The sequence below is a fragment of the Cervus canadensis genome, chromosome 6 (assembly GCF_019320065.1).
Source record: "Cervus canadensis isolate Bull #8, Minnesota chromosome 6, ASM1932006v1, whole genome shotgun sequence".
NCBI lineage: Eukaryota > Metazoa > Chordata > Mammalia > Artiodactyla > Cervidae > Cervus > Cervus canadensis.
The window spans coordinates 41830270-41847969 of record NC_057391.1 but is presented as its reverse complement, the minus strand read 5'-3'; the positions used below and the strand labels follow the sequence as shown (position 1 = coordinate 41847969).

The following is a 17700-nucleotide window of genomic DNA, read 5'->3' as shown; positions in this document are numbered from 1 at the left end:
GACTTCGAAGAATGAGTAGGATCTTGCCAGCTTCTAGTGAGGCAGAGGATGGTGTAAGTTTCAAGCCTTGCCCTCAACAAAGTTACAAGCTGTAGGTGAAGCTGGGTCTCAACACCAGGTGCCCATCTCGTGACTCAGGTTTGGCAAACCTGACCTCCTGAACGGTGGATCAGGAGAGGACTGGCGGGAAAACCTTCTTAATTCACCTCTGCTGGTTAAATGCAGCCAGCAAGATCAGATCAGCCAATAATTATTACAAGGGAAGGAGATTTTCCAGAGTGTAGATCCATTAAAAACATTTTAAAACTGTGCTTTCCTGAGTAATGAAAAATCCGAAAGAGGAGAGCTTCCCAATACACTTGACTCCTGTTTTGTTTTTGGCTGCATAGCTTTCGGGACCTTAGTTTCCTGACCAGGGATCGAACCCTTGCCCTCAGTAGTGAAATCTCAGGAGTTCTAACCGTTGGACTGCCAGGGAATTCCCTCAACTCCTGTTGCAAGTCGCATGCATCTCATACCATGAAGCCAAAAGTAAGTCTTCAACTCATCACTGACAAGTAAGAACAAGTTTACATGCCTGATGGCTCAGATGGTAAAGAATCTGCCTGCAATGCAGGTCTGAGACCTGAGTTTGATCCCTGGGTCAGGAAGATCCTCTGGAGAAGGAAATGGCAACCCGCTCCAGTATTCTTGCCTGGGAAATCCCACGGACAGAGAAGCCTGTCAGGCTACAGTCCATGGGGTTGCAAAGAGTAGGACACAGCTGAGCGACTAACACTTTCACATGCCTCAACCTACCCGTCACGTGGTTTATTCTTGAAAGCCTTTAATGTGCCACATCCCCCTCCAAAGGCACCAGAGAACTTCCTTGCTCTGATGACAGCCTGCGAGATGAACCCAGGCCGTAGCCTTTCTGGAGACAATGGCGTAAACCAGGAGCCCAGAGCAGTCAGGCAAAGTTACACCCAACACACACATTCTCTCTCTCCAACGACACATGTGTCAACAACAGAGACAGGAACCGCTGTGTAACCAGTGGTCCCACCCCACCCCACGGGAATGGCTCCAAGCCCGCAGCTCATAGAACGGGTTAAGGACAGCTTCTTCTCTCACATGAGTTTCAGCCAAGAAGCAGAACTCCAGCAGAATCCCCTGCCAGTTTGGACACCCCCGTCCCCTTCAGTGATGCCTTCCCTCGCCACACACACTTCTGCTTCTGGGCCGGGGATGAGGCTTCCCTATGCCTCACAGCCCTTGGCCGCTGTGTCCCTGCGCACACAGCTCCTGAGCACCGCCCTGTTCCAGAAACATCTGGTAGAAACCAGACAGCCCAGGCTCCAGGAGGGTTCAATCGAGCTCCTGGACTCCAGAGGGCAGCTGTCCTCGACACCCCTCTGCCCTGTGATGAAAGGCCTCTCATTTACATGTAAACCCCCAAACAGAAATGTCTCTCTCAGGTCACGCAGCTTGTTTTTTTTAAAGGCAGAAGGACTCAAAACCCAGGTCTCCCTCCCAACTGCTCACCCAGACTGGAAGCTCAGCCTACCCCAGAGAATGGACTCAAAGTGCACAAGCCAGTCAGGGCCCCGTTCCCTCCTCCCAGGATGATGGGATGGACTTTGGGTCAAAGACACAGAACCAGAGCTGCCTCGCAGCAAAAACCTCTGCCTCAGTCCTCCCCAGGGGCCACCCATCTCACCCCGGCTAATTTTAAATCCTTCCTCCAATGGCTCCTTTCTGGCCAGACTTCCCCAGAGGACCCCTAAAATAGAAAGTTCTCAGCACAAAGTTTCCTGCTTGAGGAAGCAGACGGGAGTAAGTACGGGGGATCTTTCCCTCATTCCCAGCTCAGACCCTGGTTTCCAGCCTTCTCTGGGCTACATGACTCTTTTCTTCTGCTTCTCATCTTTTAGGTTCTAGAGGATACAATACAGGTCCCATCCTGTCCTGGGCCATCACCCCTTAGAAAGCAAGCCAAGGTCAAAGCCGTGATGGGTTAGGTGGTGGGCCCCCGTCTGCCAGGTCACAGACCCTTTGCTGGGAGGCTAACCTGCATGCTCTCCTTGGTTCTTACTTGACCCTGGACACCCCAGCAAATAACGTGCCCTCTGTCTGTCCCCTTCTGCAGACATGGAAACTGAGGCCCCAGAAAGGGCTCATGAAAGTCTGGAGCAGAGCTGGGTAAGACCCAGGAAACCCTGATTCAGCCATCCGTGCCATTCATCTGGCTGTGGGGAAGAGGGAGCCGCGGCTGGGCAGCCTCGTTAGCCCCAAGGATGGGTCAGGTGCTGCCATGCATCTTCCAGTAGCCAGGCCCTTCCCTCAGTGCCTGTTTAGGATGACGGCAACGTTTCAGTGACAGAAAGCATGAGCTTAGCAGACTGGCTGGTCACATGTCGAGACGACAGAGTTTCCGGCGCCCACCTACCCGCTGTGCTGCTCCAACTGCGTCAGGTCCGGCCCCAGCCCACTGACCCTAGGTCCCCAACAAAGACCCACAGAGACCCGCTGCTTGGCAGCTGCTCGTGCTGCCCCACAGCCCGCCCCTTCCTCATTCCTTAACTAAAGGGCATCCACCCTTCAGATCCCTCAATTTCCTCACCCCACTTTCCTTCAAGTCTTATGAAGGCCCTTAAAGACCCCCTGGTCTTTTACTGGTCCTACCAGTCTGCACTCACCTGGACTCCAAAACCCATAGACAGGAGACAAGTCTCAAAACTTTCCTATCCTTCAAGGTGTCTAGAGCCAGGCTCAACGCCTCAGACCTCCCCCATCTCTACACCCCTCGGTCCCTCCAAAGGGACTCAGCCACAGATGAATGTGGCCGAGCATAGCAGAGTGATGCCATAAATGGGAAAGGCTTTAGTTAGCGAGACCAGGTTTGCATCCCAGCTTTATGCTTGGCTTGGCGAAGCTGCTGAATTGCTCCAAATCTCAGTTTCCTTATCTGCGCAACACGGATATCATCTACCTTCCAGGATGACGAGCACACTTCATTTACTCTATGCCCAGCATACAGGAGAGGCCCAACAACATGCTTGTTCACTTAGGGCTCGGATAATCTTGGCATTTACCTGCACAAAAACCTCACCTGTCAGGTACCGCAGGCCATTTAGTTATAAGCCTAAGGAGGCTGGGGGGCTTCCCTGGTGGCTCAGTGATAAAGAATCCATTTATCAATGCAGGAGACGCGGATACGATCCCTAGGTCCAGAAAATCCCCTGCAGAAGGAAATGGCAACCCACTCCAGTATTCTTGCCTGGAGAATCCCATGGACAGAGGAACCTGGCAAGCTACAGTCCATAGGGTCACAAAAGAGAAGGAAAAGACTGAGCAACTCAACAACAGTGAGGCTGGATCAGGTCCAGATCAGACTGGGGCTAGGAACGTACGGGAGACAACCTTAGGCAGTCGCTGGATTCTTTAGTGCTCCTCTTCCCCAGGGAGCTCATATCCAAGGTGGGAGACACTGAAGATCAGCTAGTTCAACAACCTCATTTTACAGATGACAAAACTGAGGCTCAGAATAGGAAGCTGACAAGGCAATCTAATGGCACCGTCAGGATCCTTAGGTTTGGCAGGGACAGACACATGCAGTTACTTCTGTAAGGTCAGGTCAACAGTCCTGGGTCTCAGGCCAGCATTGGTGACCACTGCTCCACGCAAATCACTAGTGCCAGCCTCACGACAATCGGACACAACATTCAGCAGAGAGTCAAGCATGGACAAGGAGTCAGGGACCAACGGCCATTGATACAAGATGGAAAGATTAACCAAAGAACCCATGGCCCATTCCACAAAGCTTGCCAGGTGGCTCAGATGGTACAAGAATCCGCCTGCAAAGCAGGAGACCTGGGTTCAATTGGGAAGATCCCCTGGAGGAGGGCGAGGGAACCCACTCCAGTATTCATTCCTGCCTGGAGAATCCCATGGACAGAGGAGTCTGGAGGGCTACAGTCCATGGGGTCACAAAGAGTCTGAGACGACTAAGTGACCAACACTTTCAACACAAAAATGTTTTAGGGTAATTGGAGGAAGTATAAGGGGTTGCTCACACAATCCCAGGCTGCTGGAAGGCACCAGCCTTGTTTAACCTGGGCCCTTCTCCTTCCATACACTCACTCTCTCCAAAAGCATTCACACAAGCCAAGAGAACACCTCTCTTGCCACGAAACATGGAAAGCAACCATGGTCCTGTTGAAATGGTCACTTTCGTGGCATGTACCAGCAGATCATGCTGGACCACAGCCTCATCCTTGGCACAGTTAGAAGGCAAGTTTGGAACAGGGAGGAGAAGGTAGTGATTGGGGAGGGGTAGAGAAAAGATAGGGAATCCTTTGCAATCCCCTGGTGGCCTAGTGGTGAGGACTTGGCGCCTTTACTGCTGTGGGCCAGGATTTAGTTCCCTGTAGGGAACTAAAGATCCCACAACCTTCGTGGCTCAGCCAAAAAAAGAAACAATGAGCAATTTTTTCAATGAGGCCAGTGAAAGAAGACACATGTTGAGGAACCTGCTGGAAGCATCAAATTCAACACAGACCAGGAATGTGGCCAGAGAGGTGTCCCCACACAGGACCATCACAGACACGGTGTACGGCCTTCATGATGGTCAGAAGCAGACTCACTGGAGGCCCCAGCCAGCACCGGGCCTGTGTAAGGCAACAGGCTGACCTTCAGCACAACGGTGTCCCCAGGCAGCATGGCATGGGGCTCCCGAGGCTGCTGATTCAAGCAAGCCCTGCTGCCCATCCTTCCCTCAGGCTGCCGGGAGCCAGGGCGTCCAGCCCACAGGCTATCACTGGTGGGCAGACTTCCTGGGGCGGGCTCGGTCTTCCCTGTGTGGTCTGGGCCCTTTTCCTCCAGCTAGAGCCAGACCTCGGGTGCACGGAGCTCCCAACGACCTCTGGCCTGCTCCTCCCTCCTCCCATGCTCTGGGGAGGGGTGGAGGAAGGCACAGGAAGTGGGGGCCTCCACCCTCAGCCTTACTTCTTTTTTTTTAGTATTTATTTATCGTTATCTTGGCTGCACTGGGTCTTAGCTGGCGGCGTGCAGGATCTTCGTTTCCTCACGCGGGATTTTCTTTGTGGGGGGCCCAGACTCTCCAGTTGTGGTGCGTAGCCTCCAGAGTGCCCAGGCTCGCTAGCTGTGACACGCAGGCTTAGATCCTCTGAAGCCTGTGGGATCTTAGTCCCCCAGTCAGGGATTGAACCCGCGTCCCCTACATTCCAAGGTGGATTCTTAACCATTGACCACCAGGGAATTCCCCCTCAGCCTTATTCTTTTTTTTTTTTTTTTTTTAGCCTTATTCTTTTAAGACTGTGCTGGGTCGCTGTTACATGCATGGGCTTTCTCTAGTTGCAGCAAGTGGGGTCTACGCTCTAGTTGCAGTGCACAGGCTTCCCATTGCGGTGGCTTCTCCTGCTGTGGAGCGCCGGCTCTAGGGTGCACAGGCTTCAGTGGTTGTGGTACGTGACTTAGTTGCTCTGTGGCATGTGCAATCTTCCCGGAACAGGGATCGAACCTGTGTCCCCTGCCTGGGCAGGAGGATTTCTTATCCCCTGGACTACCAGGGAGCCCTATCAGACTTATTTTGAGGCACACACAGGGCCCAGACCACATGGGGGCGGGGGGGGGGGGGGGCGCGGCCTTGCAGGAGGAAAGCCCCCATGTGGGATAGGATGGGGGCGTGGGGTCCGCAAGGCTACTCCCCGAAGTCATCCTGCCCTAGTTGGGAGAACCCCACACTCAGTCAGCCCAGGCCGGGGCCTGGCTGCTCCACCTTCATTCACAGCATAAACACTCAGCTTCCCAGGTAAGGGCAGCAGAGCGATACTGTGGCTGAGAGGATAGGCTCTATATGTACCAGTTTCTTTTGTTGAGTCTCAGCTGTAGCATGCGGGTTCCTCTCTAGTTTCAGTCTGCGGGCTTAGTTGCCTCACAGCATGTGGGATTTTAGTTCCCTGACCAGGGATCGAACTCGCATCCCCTGCTTTGGAAGGCAGATTCTTAACCACTGGACCACCAGGGAGGTCCCCGCCAGCTTTTACAAGAGATGAAAGGGGTAAACACTGCTGTCAAAACAGTCGTTCATCCTTGGATATTAAACCCCCTTATCCTTTAACTCCAAAAGACAAGACAGCCTCCTTCCAAACCCCAGCCTTGTACTGTCTGATACAGCACCCTGGACTCTGGGGACCCCCTGTTTGGGGCCCAGATCTTTGTCCAGAAAGGATGCTGAGGTAGAAAATACCAGGGCCACCCCCATCCTTCCCCCACTCCCAAATAAATCCCAGTAGTCCACCAGGAACACTACTCACTGGAAGAGAACTCGTGAACCCGTGCCTTCTAGGCAAATCTCTGCCTCACAAGGCTAGGAAGCTTGACTCTGGGCAATAGAAACATCACACCAAAGAGATAAAAAACACTTTTTGAAAACTGATTCCTTGTAGCAATCCTTTACCAACTCTGATAGTTAGAATCCAGTTCGGAAAAGGAACTGTTTCAACTGTCCACTCCATCAAAACATCTTGCTAGCTTTGAACCCTGCCTGCTTGCTGCTTAGCACAGGGAGCCCTCCTGGTGTCATCTGGATGGAAAACACCACATACAGAAGCGGGTGGGGGAGGAGGGAAATCCAAACAGGGGAAAAACAAGCCTCTCGTAAGCCCCTCCCACATCCTTCCCCAGCTCCCAGCCCTCTCCAGCAACCAAAATGCAGAATATCTGAGCTGGAAGAAACCTTATTTTTAGCTGAGGTCCAGGGAGTTGCTCCAAGTCACCGAGCATGTCAGAAGTACCCCAGTGTCCCTGGGTGCCCAGCTCACAAGTCAAGGCTCTTTGGCAGACCTTGATCTCACACCACCAACCCACTCAGAGCCCAGTGGGGGTCAGCCTTAGGTGTCCAGAACAAGTGGCCTTTAGCATCTGAGCTAGGAGGGCAGAGGGATGACTGGGGGAGCACAGAGGTTCCTCTGGAGGATCCATGGTTAGTCTTAAACAGTAAGTTATATATATAGGGAAATCAAAGGAAAGACTGCCAACTCTCAGTGGCTGAGTGGGAGCAGCCTCGTGCAGTGGGGAAGGAGCTAGGAGTAAAGCAGGGCCCCCCACAGCTTCAGGAAGACCCGAGTCCAACCAGAAGCACAGGACACCTCATTCCAGCATCTCACTACCGCCCCTACCAGCCAGATCACGGGAGTTTATGAACTTCAGACTGCATTATATAAAGCTTGCAGTTTTCCTGCTGCAAACGTCCACTGCCCATCATCACGCCCAGGTCAGCTCTGGCTTCTCTAAGGGGAAAAGAACCATTGAGAACCAAGACACAGGACTCAGGCTCAGCTTCCTGCTCGGCCAACAGAGCTGACACGGAAACAAAAGAAAAAGTGCCTCAGCCAACTATCAAAGAGCCTGATTGAAGTCCCAGCCCTGCGGCCAGGGAAGTGGCTTCAAGGCCTTCACCACTGCCTCAGCAATAGAGAGGAAGGGTGGGCTAGACTCAGGGCCCTTCATGCTCTGACCTTCTAAGAAACCAGGGAAGGGGAGAATGTGATGGAGTCTCCGAGTGATGCTCGGGCACTGTCCTCCATGGGCTCAGGGCTCCTACGCCTTCCTTTTTGCCCACAAGATGGCAAGGAAAGCAGGAAAGAAGGGGACAGAGGTTGAGAGGGTGAGAAAGCACGATGCCGGAAGCCAGGCCCTGGGGGTTTCAGAGGGGTCTCTCTGCTGGGGCAATATTGCAGCTGCCAAATGGAAACCTCAGAGCAGGCACCGTACCCCTGCAGAGATCTCAGGGGCCTGGGCCTTTTCTGCTGTATACGTGTGTCGGGGGTGGGGTGGGGCTTGGTTCTGCCCGCGTCCTGTGCTTAGCCTTGGCACTGGTAGGTCGCTCTTACCCCTCCCAGGGGAAATAAGTCCCTCTCAGTGGGGCCACTTGACGAGAGGTGGATGGAATGTGGTGACATGGCCCGCAGACCCAGGACTTATAAGGGCTGAACAAGGACACGGGGAAAAGAGCAAGCAGATACAGCCAGACAGAAGAGCAAACAGATACAAACACACATGCTCCCAGAACCCCAGGGCCTCCCGTGTCCTCCAAGGAGCTCAGGGCTGCTCAGCTCCCAGCTAGGACGCTGCCCAGCTTCCCTCCAGCCGTCCCCACCAAGGACACCTCCAAGTCACCACAGTCCGACCTGGTGGGGAGAAGTCCAAGGTTGGGAGCTGTTCCACAGCGCTGTGCCTTCCTCTGACAATTCCGGCCCCAAATCACACGAATCAGGGCCTGGCTCTAAGGCCCTACTTTGGGCAGCACTTTGTAATTTCCACTTCTTTCACACCTACCATGGGAGTGTGAGCCTGAAGGGCCTCTGATGTAACAGGCAGAGTGAGAGGCCCATTTTACAGGTGAGGAAACCAGCTCAGGAACTAGGTGCCTGGCCAGCCATTGGCCGAGCTGGGGGTCAACTCCAAGTTGCCTGGGAAGTTAGGGCGGGAGGAACTAAGACGGCCTAAATAAAGCTTTGGACCTTACAGTCCAAGCTATTTCTAGCCCCAAAAATGGAAGGCTCCTCATCGTGGGAACACACCTGGTCACAGCTGCTGCGAGCCCTGCTCTGCACCTCATTAGGGAACCCAACCAAGCAGCATGAACTGTACTATGCAGACTCCATGCTCCCAGGCTGGCTGGAGGCAGGGGCCAGGCCTGCTTTCCATCTGGTTCCAGAAAGAGCCAGAGGACCATGCTTTCAGAGGCAACTCAGAAAGACAGGCTCACAGGGCCTCCAGCACCAAGCTTCCGGGCATGGCTCCCTTCACCCCCTGTGCCATCCACCCACCCTGTCCCTCTTACTGCTGTGTGCTCAGCCAATACCTGTCTACTGCCTGACCCTGTAGCTGGCAAAGGTTGCAGGTATCACCACTGCTACACACCACCCCACAGATTCAAGGAGTTGTCCTAGGGAATCCCATGCCCTTCCCCTAGCTCCAAAATCAGTACCTCCAACCCTTAAACCATGTAACGTTAATCCACTGAACGCAGGGCACCATGCATCTGAACACAGAGCACTGAGCCCTTCACATCGGTACCCTACCTGACTGAGGCAGATGAAGTCTGATGAGTTTCCTAAAGGGATGCTCCTGTCGGGAGAGGGTCTCTGTTCAGGGATGGAAACACTTCTAGAACCTGTATTCTAGTTTGGAGCTGCCCTTTCTCCAACACAGTAGGACCCCTCTATCCTAAGTCGTGCCCATATATAGCTGCAGCTACACATGAGAACAGGGACCAGTCTGGGTGGAAGTTCTTCACAGCTGTGATAGCAACAAAAGTTCCACAAACTGGTTTCAGGTCCTATTCCAAAAACTTCTCCAGATATTTCCTAATTAAAATGCCAAACTCCAAACACACAAAAAAACAAACCACTCACTTGGGAAGAGGGAGGGTGGCCAACCACATAAGAGGAGGAGGTAGAGACGCCAGGACACTCAGCTCGGCATGGTTCAGGTCAGGCCCTGTCCTTTCTCCTTGAGGGCGCTAGCCTTGGTCAGAACTATACAGGTAGCCGTGATGATTTGACAGTCCACGGCCTGTCCTCAGTCTGCTCTAAATGGCTGTAAATGACTGATGGGCCAAGACAGACCCTCCGACTACACCCAGCCCCTGCTGTACTCTGGAGGCACCCAACATGGATGGATCCACCAGCAGACTCTTCAGGAATGGAGGACTCAACGATCCTGCCACCCATCTAGCCTTGACACACCTCACGGGTAAACTTATTCTTCCCATCCAAGGATGGAATAGGGAAAGAAGCTGAAAGCGTGGAGGCCATGCTGGTCCCTGGGCAGGCAGTAGACAGGGTTCGGCATAGGAAGCTCTGTGGGCTGTCTGCAGTTCCCATCTCACAGAAGCGTGGTTTCTGAAGTATAGGAGATTGGCTCTGCCTCAGGTCCTCACACTGTGCCTGGGGTGTGAGGTCCCCTCTGAGGCAGCCAGGGTCAGGGGATGGCAGAGAACTGACACGTTACCAAATGTTGCTGCTGCCCAAAATCAGTGGCTGAGCAGAGGCTGGGGGCCACCATGTGCGGCCAGAACCCAACACTCTAGTTGAGCTCTTGGTAACCCGAGATGGATGGCCTTGGACCAGGAGCTCAGCCCTCAGGGCAGGTGGGAGGACTCCTCTTCTCTACCTCTAGGACTCTCTGGAGAACCAGTGTGATAAATGGGTGGAGATAAAGCAAGCTGAGTGCTGAAAATTGATACTTTCAAACTGTGGTGCTGGAGAAGACTCCTGAGAGTCCCTTGGACAGCAAGGAGATCAAACCAGTCAATCCTAAAGGAAATCAACCCTGAATATTCATTGGAAGGACTGATGCTGAAGCTGAAGTGCCAATACTTTGACCACCTGATGCAAAGAGCCAACTCATTGGAAAAAGACCCTGATGTCAGGAAAGACTGAAGGCAGGAGGAGAAGGAGACGACAGAGGATGAGATGGTTGGATGGCATCACCAACTCAACAAACATGAGTTTGAGCAAAGTCCGGGAGATAGTGAAGGACAGGAAAGCCTGGCGTGCTGCAGTCCATGGGGTCACAGAGTTGGACACAGCTTAGTGACTAAACAACAACAACAACAAACGGGTAGAGAGCATAAGAGCAGAACAAAACATTGCACGGTTCATATCCTGTCTCCAGTTACAGTACTGGCCAGCCTCCTCTGCCCTGCTCCACCCCAGAAATGGAGATGAGAAATCAGAATGTCCAAACATTGAATGATACTTAGAAGCTAGTTCTTACTGGGGTGAACCAGTCAGGCTGGCCACTTACAGGGAAAGAGGAGATAAGGAGACCCAAGAGAAAGGTAAGAGAAAGGCCTCCCAAATGAAAAGCAGTCACTTTAGAGTTACTTGAAGTACCCCCCTTTTTTTTTTAAGTTAAGATGCCCAAAGCAACAGGGAATCAAGGGGTTGGGAGGTGAAGGCGGTCAGCCCCAGCACAGGCTACAAGGGGGATGTACTGTCTGTAAAGAATTCACCTGATCTGGTTTTTATCACCACACAATAACAATTCTAAACATCATCTGTGATAAACTGCTCCTCCCGCAGGGACTGACAGCTCCCACCACCCAGTCTCAGGATGCGACCAACTCAAAGAGAACAGTCTGGAGCCAGCCCTGGGCTTCTATTTGGGACCCTGTAATCACCTAAAGCTCAGCCCTAAAGAGCCTGAGATGCAGATCCTCTCCCCTCTCCACCCTCAAGCCTCATCCAAACCCCCAACATAAAACAGAAGAGCCAGCAGAGTGTGTTAAAAGCAAACTCTGGGTTCAAACCCCAACTCAAACATTTACGAGCTACATGAAAGCTATTTAACCTGTGTCTCAGCTTCCTCATTTATAACATTGTAATAAAATAAGTACGTCACAGCGCTGTTATGAGAGTGAAATGAGTTAAAATGGTCAAATGTTCAAAACAACACCTGTTATAAAGACTAAGATATGGGTTCACAGTACTGCAAATAGTTCAGTCTCTCCATTAGGTTATCTGAACAGAGGAGACATATCCCAGCAATCCCCAGGGCAGAGGGGAGTCTGATCTACCAGAACCTGTCTGGATTGACCTGCTTGGGTCCTGTTTCCAGGTAAAAGCCCAGAAGCATAGATGTTTCCCTTTCCTTATCCCCTAGAAAGTCTTCAGACAGAGCACCAAGATGTCCCAGATCCTGGCAAATACTTTTGATGGCAGAAAAAAGAAAGGGGGCAGTGCCCAAACCACACACTGGACCCTAAAATTCCTTCACTCATTTGAGAGCTAACATTGACCTATCCTGCCAGAGGCTAGGGACCAAGCTGGTTCTTAAGAGACCCCTAAGGGACACACGATGGACACTGGGGTACCAGACCTGCAGGAAGCAATTTTGACCCAACTTTAGTGGATGCAAAGGACAAAAATGGGGATGGAGAACACGGAGGGGCCAAGACTCAGGTCAAGCTGTAGCTCCCTTAGCCACCATTAACCCTGCCTTTCTGTAACCGTTGAGCTGGCTTAAAACTTTTTTAACTTTTAGAAAATTGAACCTCACCCCCACCCCAAGATTCCAAATATCCCCCTCCTCATAGGGGGCCCTCAATGAATAATTACTGTAACTTAATACCACCTTGTATTATGAAAGTGAAGTCTCTGTTTTCAAAATAGAATATACTTTCAAACCAAATATATGTTTCCCCAGAAACACTGTAACTATCCAGCCATCCCTCAAGAATCATTAAGCCAAAACAATGCTTGGGTCTGGGTCTGGGCAGCATCAGAGGCAAGCCCAACCTGAGCTGGGTTCTTGTGCGGTGGTATATCCTCACCTGGAGCTCAGGCACCAGCCAAGACACACCCAGGGGAGAGTATAGCCTTGAAATTGAAAGGTACACTTGATTTTCTAACACATCTCCTTCCCAAGTGACAGAAAAATGCCGATTTCCTCCCAAGCCTGCATGATCTCAGGCTGTTCATATTGTGGCCCCCAGCATTACTTCAACATAGTAAATTCCCCATAGTCACCCAAACAAGTCATGAGGTTCCACAGTCCACCCCTATTTTTATATGCGCTATTCCCTCTTCTCGGAATGCCTCTACCATCCCTCCAGGTCTAACAACCACCTGCTCAGCCACATCGTCTTTGCTTTCCTAGGTTTGCTTTAGCTAATCTCCAATAGCCAACTGGGAAGAGCCAGCCTAGGTCAGCCATGAGAGGAACCACCTCTGCTAAGGTGGATTTCCCCAATGGTGGCTCTTGGGGGTTGCAAAACTGCCTACCTAGGGGGCATCTAAGCTGAAGAAAATGTGTCCAGTTGCTGCTCAAACCACTGATCTAAGATGGAACCCTGGCTGAACAGTTTTTGGCCGGAGAAAAGGGGCCGACTCTCGTGCTTACATGACCAGAGCAGATGTGGGGCTCCAAGAGACCACTGTGGCCCTTGGTTTTAGACCTCTGTAGTAACAAGAACTCATGCTCCCTACCCTCCCCAGCACCAACTGCACTGATTCCCTGAAGCACTGCAGGGCTGTAGCCCACCTCTGCCCACAAGGAGAGAAATTCTACTTCTTGAGGGTTCTGCCCTCTCTCTCAGAAAAGCTAGTTAGAAAAAAGTGACCAGTACCTCAAATGATTTCTCCAAGATTTTAGACTGGCCACATGGTTCACCCTTCCCACTTCAAAGGGGTGGGTCTGAGGGTCTCAGGCAGGGTAAAATCCTTGCTGAAGTCAACTCTCCAGCAGAAGTGGTTCTGGGTCCATGTCCAGCTTCACAGGAGATAGACAATTTCAGTAGAGACCACACACACACAGCAACCCTGTCACCCTCCCCCAACTCTCAGGGAGACTCTGAACAACCAGGTAAGGTCAGGATGGGGTCCTCAAAGCCCAGAGCCTGTCAGCATCAAAGTCCAAGACAGACAAGGCCTTCAGAAGCCAAAAGAACACCAGCCCACACCACACTCGTGGACAGATGTCAGACCCTCTGGTGTAGTGAAGGGTTGCATATTCCGCCTTTCCTTCCCCACAGAAAGCGAGATCTAGACCTAGATTCTCAAGATGTCATGCCATTGGTGGACTGGGGCTGGCACCAGGCCTCTGAATTGCTAAGCGTGGGAGCTAGCCCTGTGACCCTCCCTCCACCCCTCCCACAGTGAGGAGCCCAGCCCAGCCCGGCCACCGCCGCCATTCTGCACCAAACCTATAGCACGGAGGCCGGCACCACTGGAGGGGAGGCAGGCAGCATCGCCAACCCCCACCACAGGCTCTGCGGTTTCTCCCCGAGACCAAAGGGAAGGGAGCTCAGGGTGGATAACTGGCCCTTGGTTTCCTGGGCAAGAGCATGCCGGACAAGGCAGGAAGGGTCTCCTGACCCTAGAGTGACACAGCAGAGGCCCCTCTAGAGAGAGAAAAAGCAACGAAGCCTGCCTCCTATCCACACCAGTTTTGTCTCCGCCGGCCAAGCTTCTGGTCTCCATTCAATGATAGCCTTAAGGCTATATTCACACACCCACCCCTCCACCCCGTATAGACACACCCTCCCGGGTTTTGCCACATCCAATTAACCACCCAGCTGCTGGTGATTCCACGAAGCCTTCGGACACCCTCCTCCTAGCACGTGGCCGGTGAACATTCCTTGTAGAATCCCACCGGGGCCAGCTTTGGGGTCCTGGCTTGGCTGCCAGGGCAAAATCCGACAGAGGAGAACCCGGGACTGAGAGTCTTTAGGCATCTCCTTCTCAAATCAGTCAGTTGACATCTTTGCCAAAGCCCAGGCTCTGGGGCCGTGAAGAAAGCCCGTCTATCCCGCCATGAGTACAACTCTAGTGAACCAAGGTGCCGCGCAGCCGGCCCAGGCCTCCAAGGTCACGAGGAGGGGTCAGGGGGGAAAGTGCAAGGGAGTGAGCGTGCCGCCCGCCCGCCGTGCTAATCGCGCTCAGTTTCTCTCAGCCGAGGCGGGAGTCCCGGCCATGCGGGAGGAGCGCCTCGGAAGAGGACAGCGAGCCGGGCGGAGTGTGGAGAACGAGGGACGCGCCGGCAGCGGGCGCGGGGCGGACGCGGCGCAGCTCGCCCACCGCGGGACGCACGGACGGCGGCCGGCGCGCTGCCCGCCCCTAGCCGGGGAGGGCGGGGAGACAATGCCCGCCCGGCGGGGTAGTCCAGGCCGCACGCCCCCGCCCGCCGGACACGGGCTGCTCCTCCCCGGCCGAAGGGCAGCGGCGGGAAGGCGCCGGGAGCCGCTGCCAGACCGCGCGGGGGGCCGCGCGCGCCCCGTCCCCCGCCCCCCTCCGCGTGCGCTTCACCGGGCCGCTCCCGGAGGCGCAGACCCACCTCCTCCTCCAGGGCGCCGCCGGAGCCCGCGCCGGTGCCCGCGCCGGTGCTGTGCTCGCCGTCCGGCTTCAGGTTGCTCATGGTGCGGGGGGTGGGGTGGGGCGGGGGTGGCGAGGGGAAGGGAGCGCTGAGGGCTAGCGCGGCGCCCGGCCCCGGCGAGGAGGTGGGGAGGGGCGCGGTGAGCAGTGCGCTCCGGGGGTGCGGGGCGGGGTGGCGGTGAGAGGGGCAGCCGCCGCGTCGGGTTGGGGGGGTCACATCAAGTTTGGCGGGTGCGGGAGGCGGGGAGGGGGTGCGGCGTGGGGAGGCACCGGGAACCGGAGCGGAGCCGGAGCGGCCGCCGCCTCCGCCTTTTCAATGCGACCGGCGAGTGCGCCCGCGGCGGCGGCGGCGGCGGCGACGGCGGCGGGGCGGGGGGCGGGCGCCGGGGGAGGGGGCGGGCGCCGGGAGGCGGCGGGGGGCGGGGGCCGGGGGCCGGAACCGGCCTCAGCTGGGGCCCGGCCAGCCCCCTCCCCCGCCCTCGCCGCGGTCTCCGAGGGAACGCACAGCCAATCCCCGCCGCGCGCTGCGGGCTCGCCCCGGCCGGGGCTGCGGCGCGCCAGTCTCCGGCGGGGCTTTCCCCCTCTCTCCCGCGTCCTTTCTCTCCCTCTCCCTTTCCCCCTTCCCGTCTCCACCACGAGTTTTTAAACTTGGATAAACTCACCCAGCGAACTTTCTTAAAGGGACCGCGCGCACCGCGCCGTCCCAGCCCGCCGGAGGTGGGGCTGGGTGCCAAGCGCCCCGCGCTCCCTCGTTCCCTCGTCATCTTCACCCCGGCGGCCCCACGCGAGGGGGCGCCCGAGGCGGGACTCCAGGGTTGTCGGCTTCAGGAAGGAGTCTCCGCTTTGAACTCTGACCTGGGGTTATGGGTGTCCGGCGCGCTTTCACCGCCCCCCCCCGACCCCCCATCTATCCATCCAGCCCCCGTCCGCAGTCTCCTTCTTCCCTCCCAGCGTCGGACCTGTGGAGGGCCAGGTTCTGGGGCTCAGCGCCAAGGCGGGGCTGATACCTGGGCTTCGGCCCGGGCTAGGCGCAGTCTGCTGCGTGACCTTGAGGAAATCACTTCCCCTCTCTGGCCTCAGGCTGCCAGCCCAGAGGGTGGGACTTAGATCTCAAACTCCCCTCCCGCCGGCAGTCACAGACTAGGACTCTGGGCTGGGAGAAAAGTCTCGGGGATCCAAACGGTTATTAGCCGCTGGAGGCGGCGGGGGGTCGGTACCTCGAAGGACCGAAAAGGTTTCATTCATGCGCCCCACCCCCAGCTTTAGGGTCCTCGCCTCCCTCGGCTTAAATACCACCCAACACACACACACACACACACAAACACACGCACGCACATCTTTTCCCCCTCCTCCCCTTCAGAGCCCGAGGCTTGGGCACGGCTGCGGTGACTCCCCCCTCCGCGAGTCTCAAGGGCGCGGCCCCGAGTTGGGTTTTCCTTCAGACTCTTGGAAACCCGCGCCGACCGCTGCCTGCCCCCGAAGCCACCTTGTGAAAACCCGAACCCACGTCGGGTCGCGCTCAGCCTGGAGCCCCTCGGAGCTGCTCCAGGGCTGGGCTTCTCCCCAGCGCCCCCGTCCCCACCTCGAGCTCCGGGGCATCCCGGCCAGAGGCTCGGTCGAGACTGGCAAAGGCTCTGCCAGGAGAGGAGGGAAGTCCTGCGGGACCCCGCCCAGAATCAGGTGTCTCCGGGAGTGATCTGTCACCTTGCGCCCGGTGCCTGTTCAGACTTTCCTTGCCAAACCTCATAGTGGCACCTGTATTTTAAGGCTGGAAGCGACACACCGCGTCGGTGGAGTGGGAAAAGCTACTTTTGCAGTCATGAACCAGTTAGGATCCCAGACCTGGGACAAGTGACTCAGCCCTTCAGAACCTCAATGTGCCTACTTTTAAATAGCGCCGGCGGTATTCTATGGGAGGATGGAGTATGGAAGTATGCAGTATCTCCCCAACAAATTATAATCTTTCCTAACCTGCCATTTCCCAGATGAGTACTATAAATTGAGGTCTATAGATAAGCAATATCTTTCCCAATGATATTCATTTAGTAGATAATTGTTGAGCAACCACTGCCTGCTGTGGCAAGGCCAGGGGTACCCACCCTGGTTTCCCACCACCTCCACTGCCAACACATTGTTCAGGTCCTAGTGTGAGGGAAACTGGGGCTTCCCAGGTGACGCTAGTGGCAAAGAATCCACCCGCCAATGCAGACTTTCTTCGATTGCTGGGTTGGAAAGATCCCCTGGGGGAGAAAATGACAACCCACTCCAGTATTCTTGCCTGGAAAATTTCATGGGCAGAGGAGTCTGGCTGGCTACAGTCCATGGGGCTGCAAAGAGTTGGACACAACCAAAGGGACTTAGCACATAGGCATGAGGGAAACTGCTTCCTATAGGAATCAGGCATTGCCAAGAGTGATGGAGCTCCACTTTACCCAGAGTTTTCTAGGTACATCCAGCCTCTGGCACCTCCAGACAGAACCAACCTGTGAACCCCCAGATATTCTGACCATCCTTCATAGGCCTGTCTCCAGTTGGACTCTTTTCCCCAGCCTCTGCTCCTTTCCCTAGTGTAGATCTTCCCAGTAGGTATCTCTTCAACTTTGGCCCAACAATGTTCTTCCTCTTTTACCGTCCCCTCCTGGCCCTCTCTCCACGTCAATCCAAGTCCTCCCTCCCCTTAAGATGTGGGGTCAGCCCTCCTTGTTCCAGGAGAGGGAGGCTGGCCCATTTTCGAAACTCTGGCATCCTCTAGAAGTTAGTTTGAATTTTTCAAAGAGGAAAGATTTCTCAACTTGTCCTTCAGGTCTGCCTTTTA

General features: G+C 54.8%; 1 protein-coding gene across 4 annotated transcripts in view; it reads right to left on the bottom strand.

Annotated features, from left to right (window-relative positions):
* Positions 1-16647, bottom strand: part of RBPMS2 (RNA binding protein, mRNA processing factor 2) — a 28017-nt gene extending 11370 nt beyond the window's left edge. For 2 of the 4 annotated variants that reach the window (XM_043471685.1, XM_043471686.1), the window contains exon 1: positions 16468-16647. In XM_043471685.1, coding sequence (XP_043327620.1) covers positions 16468-16632 — 165 coding nt within the window. In that variant the 5' untranslated portion in view covers positions 16633-16647. Of the gene's footprint in view, positions 1-14847; positions 15490-15547; positions 15724-16467 lie in introns of those variants that run through there. The other 2 variants (XM_043471687.1, XM_043471688.1) reach the window with 2 other exon arrangements.
* Positions 16648-17700: the final 1053 nt, after the last annotated feature.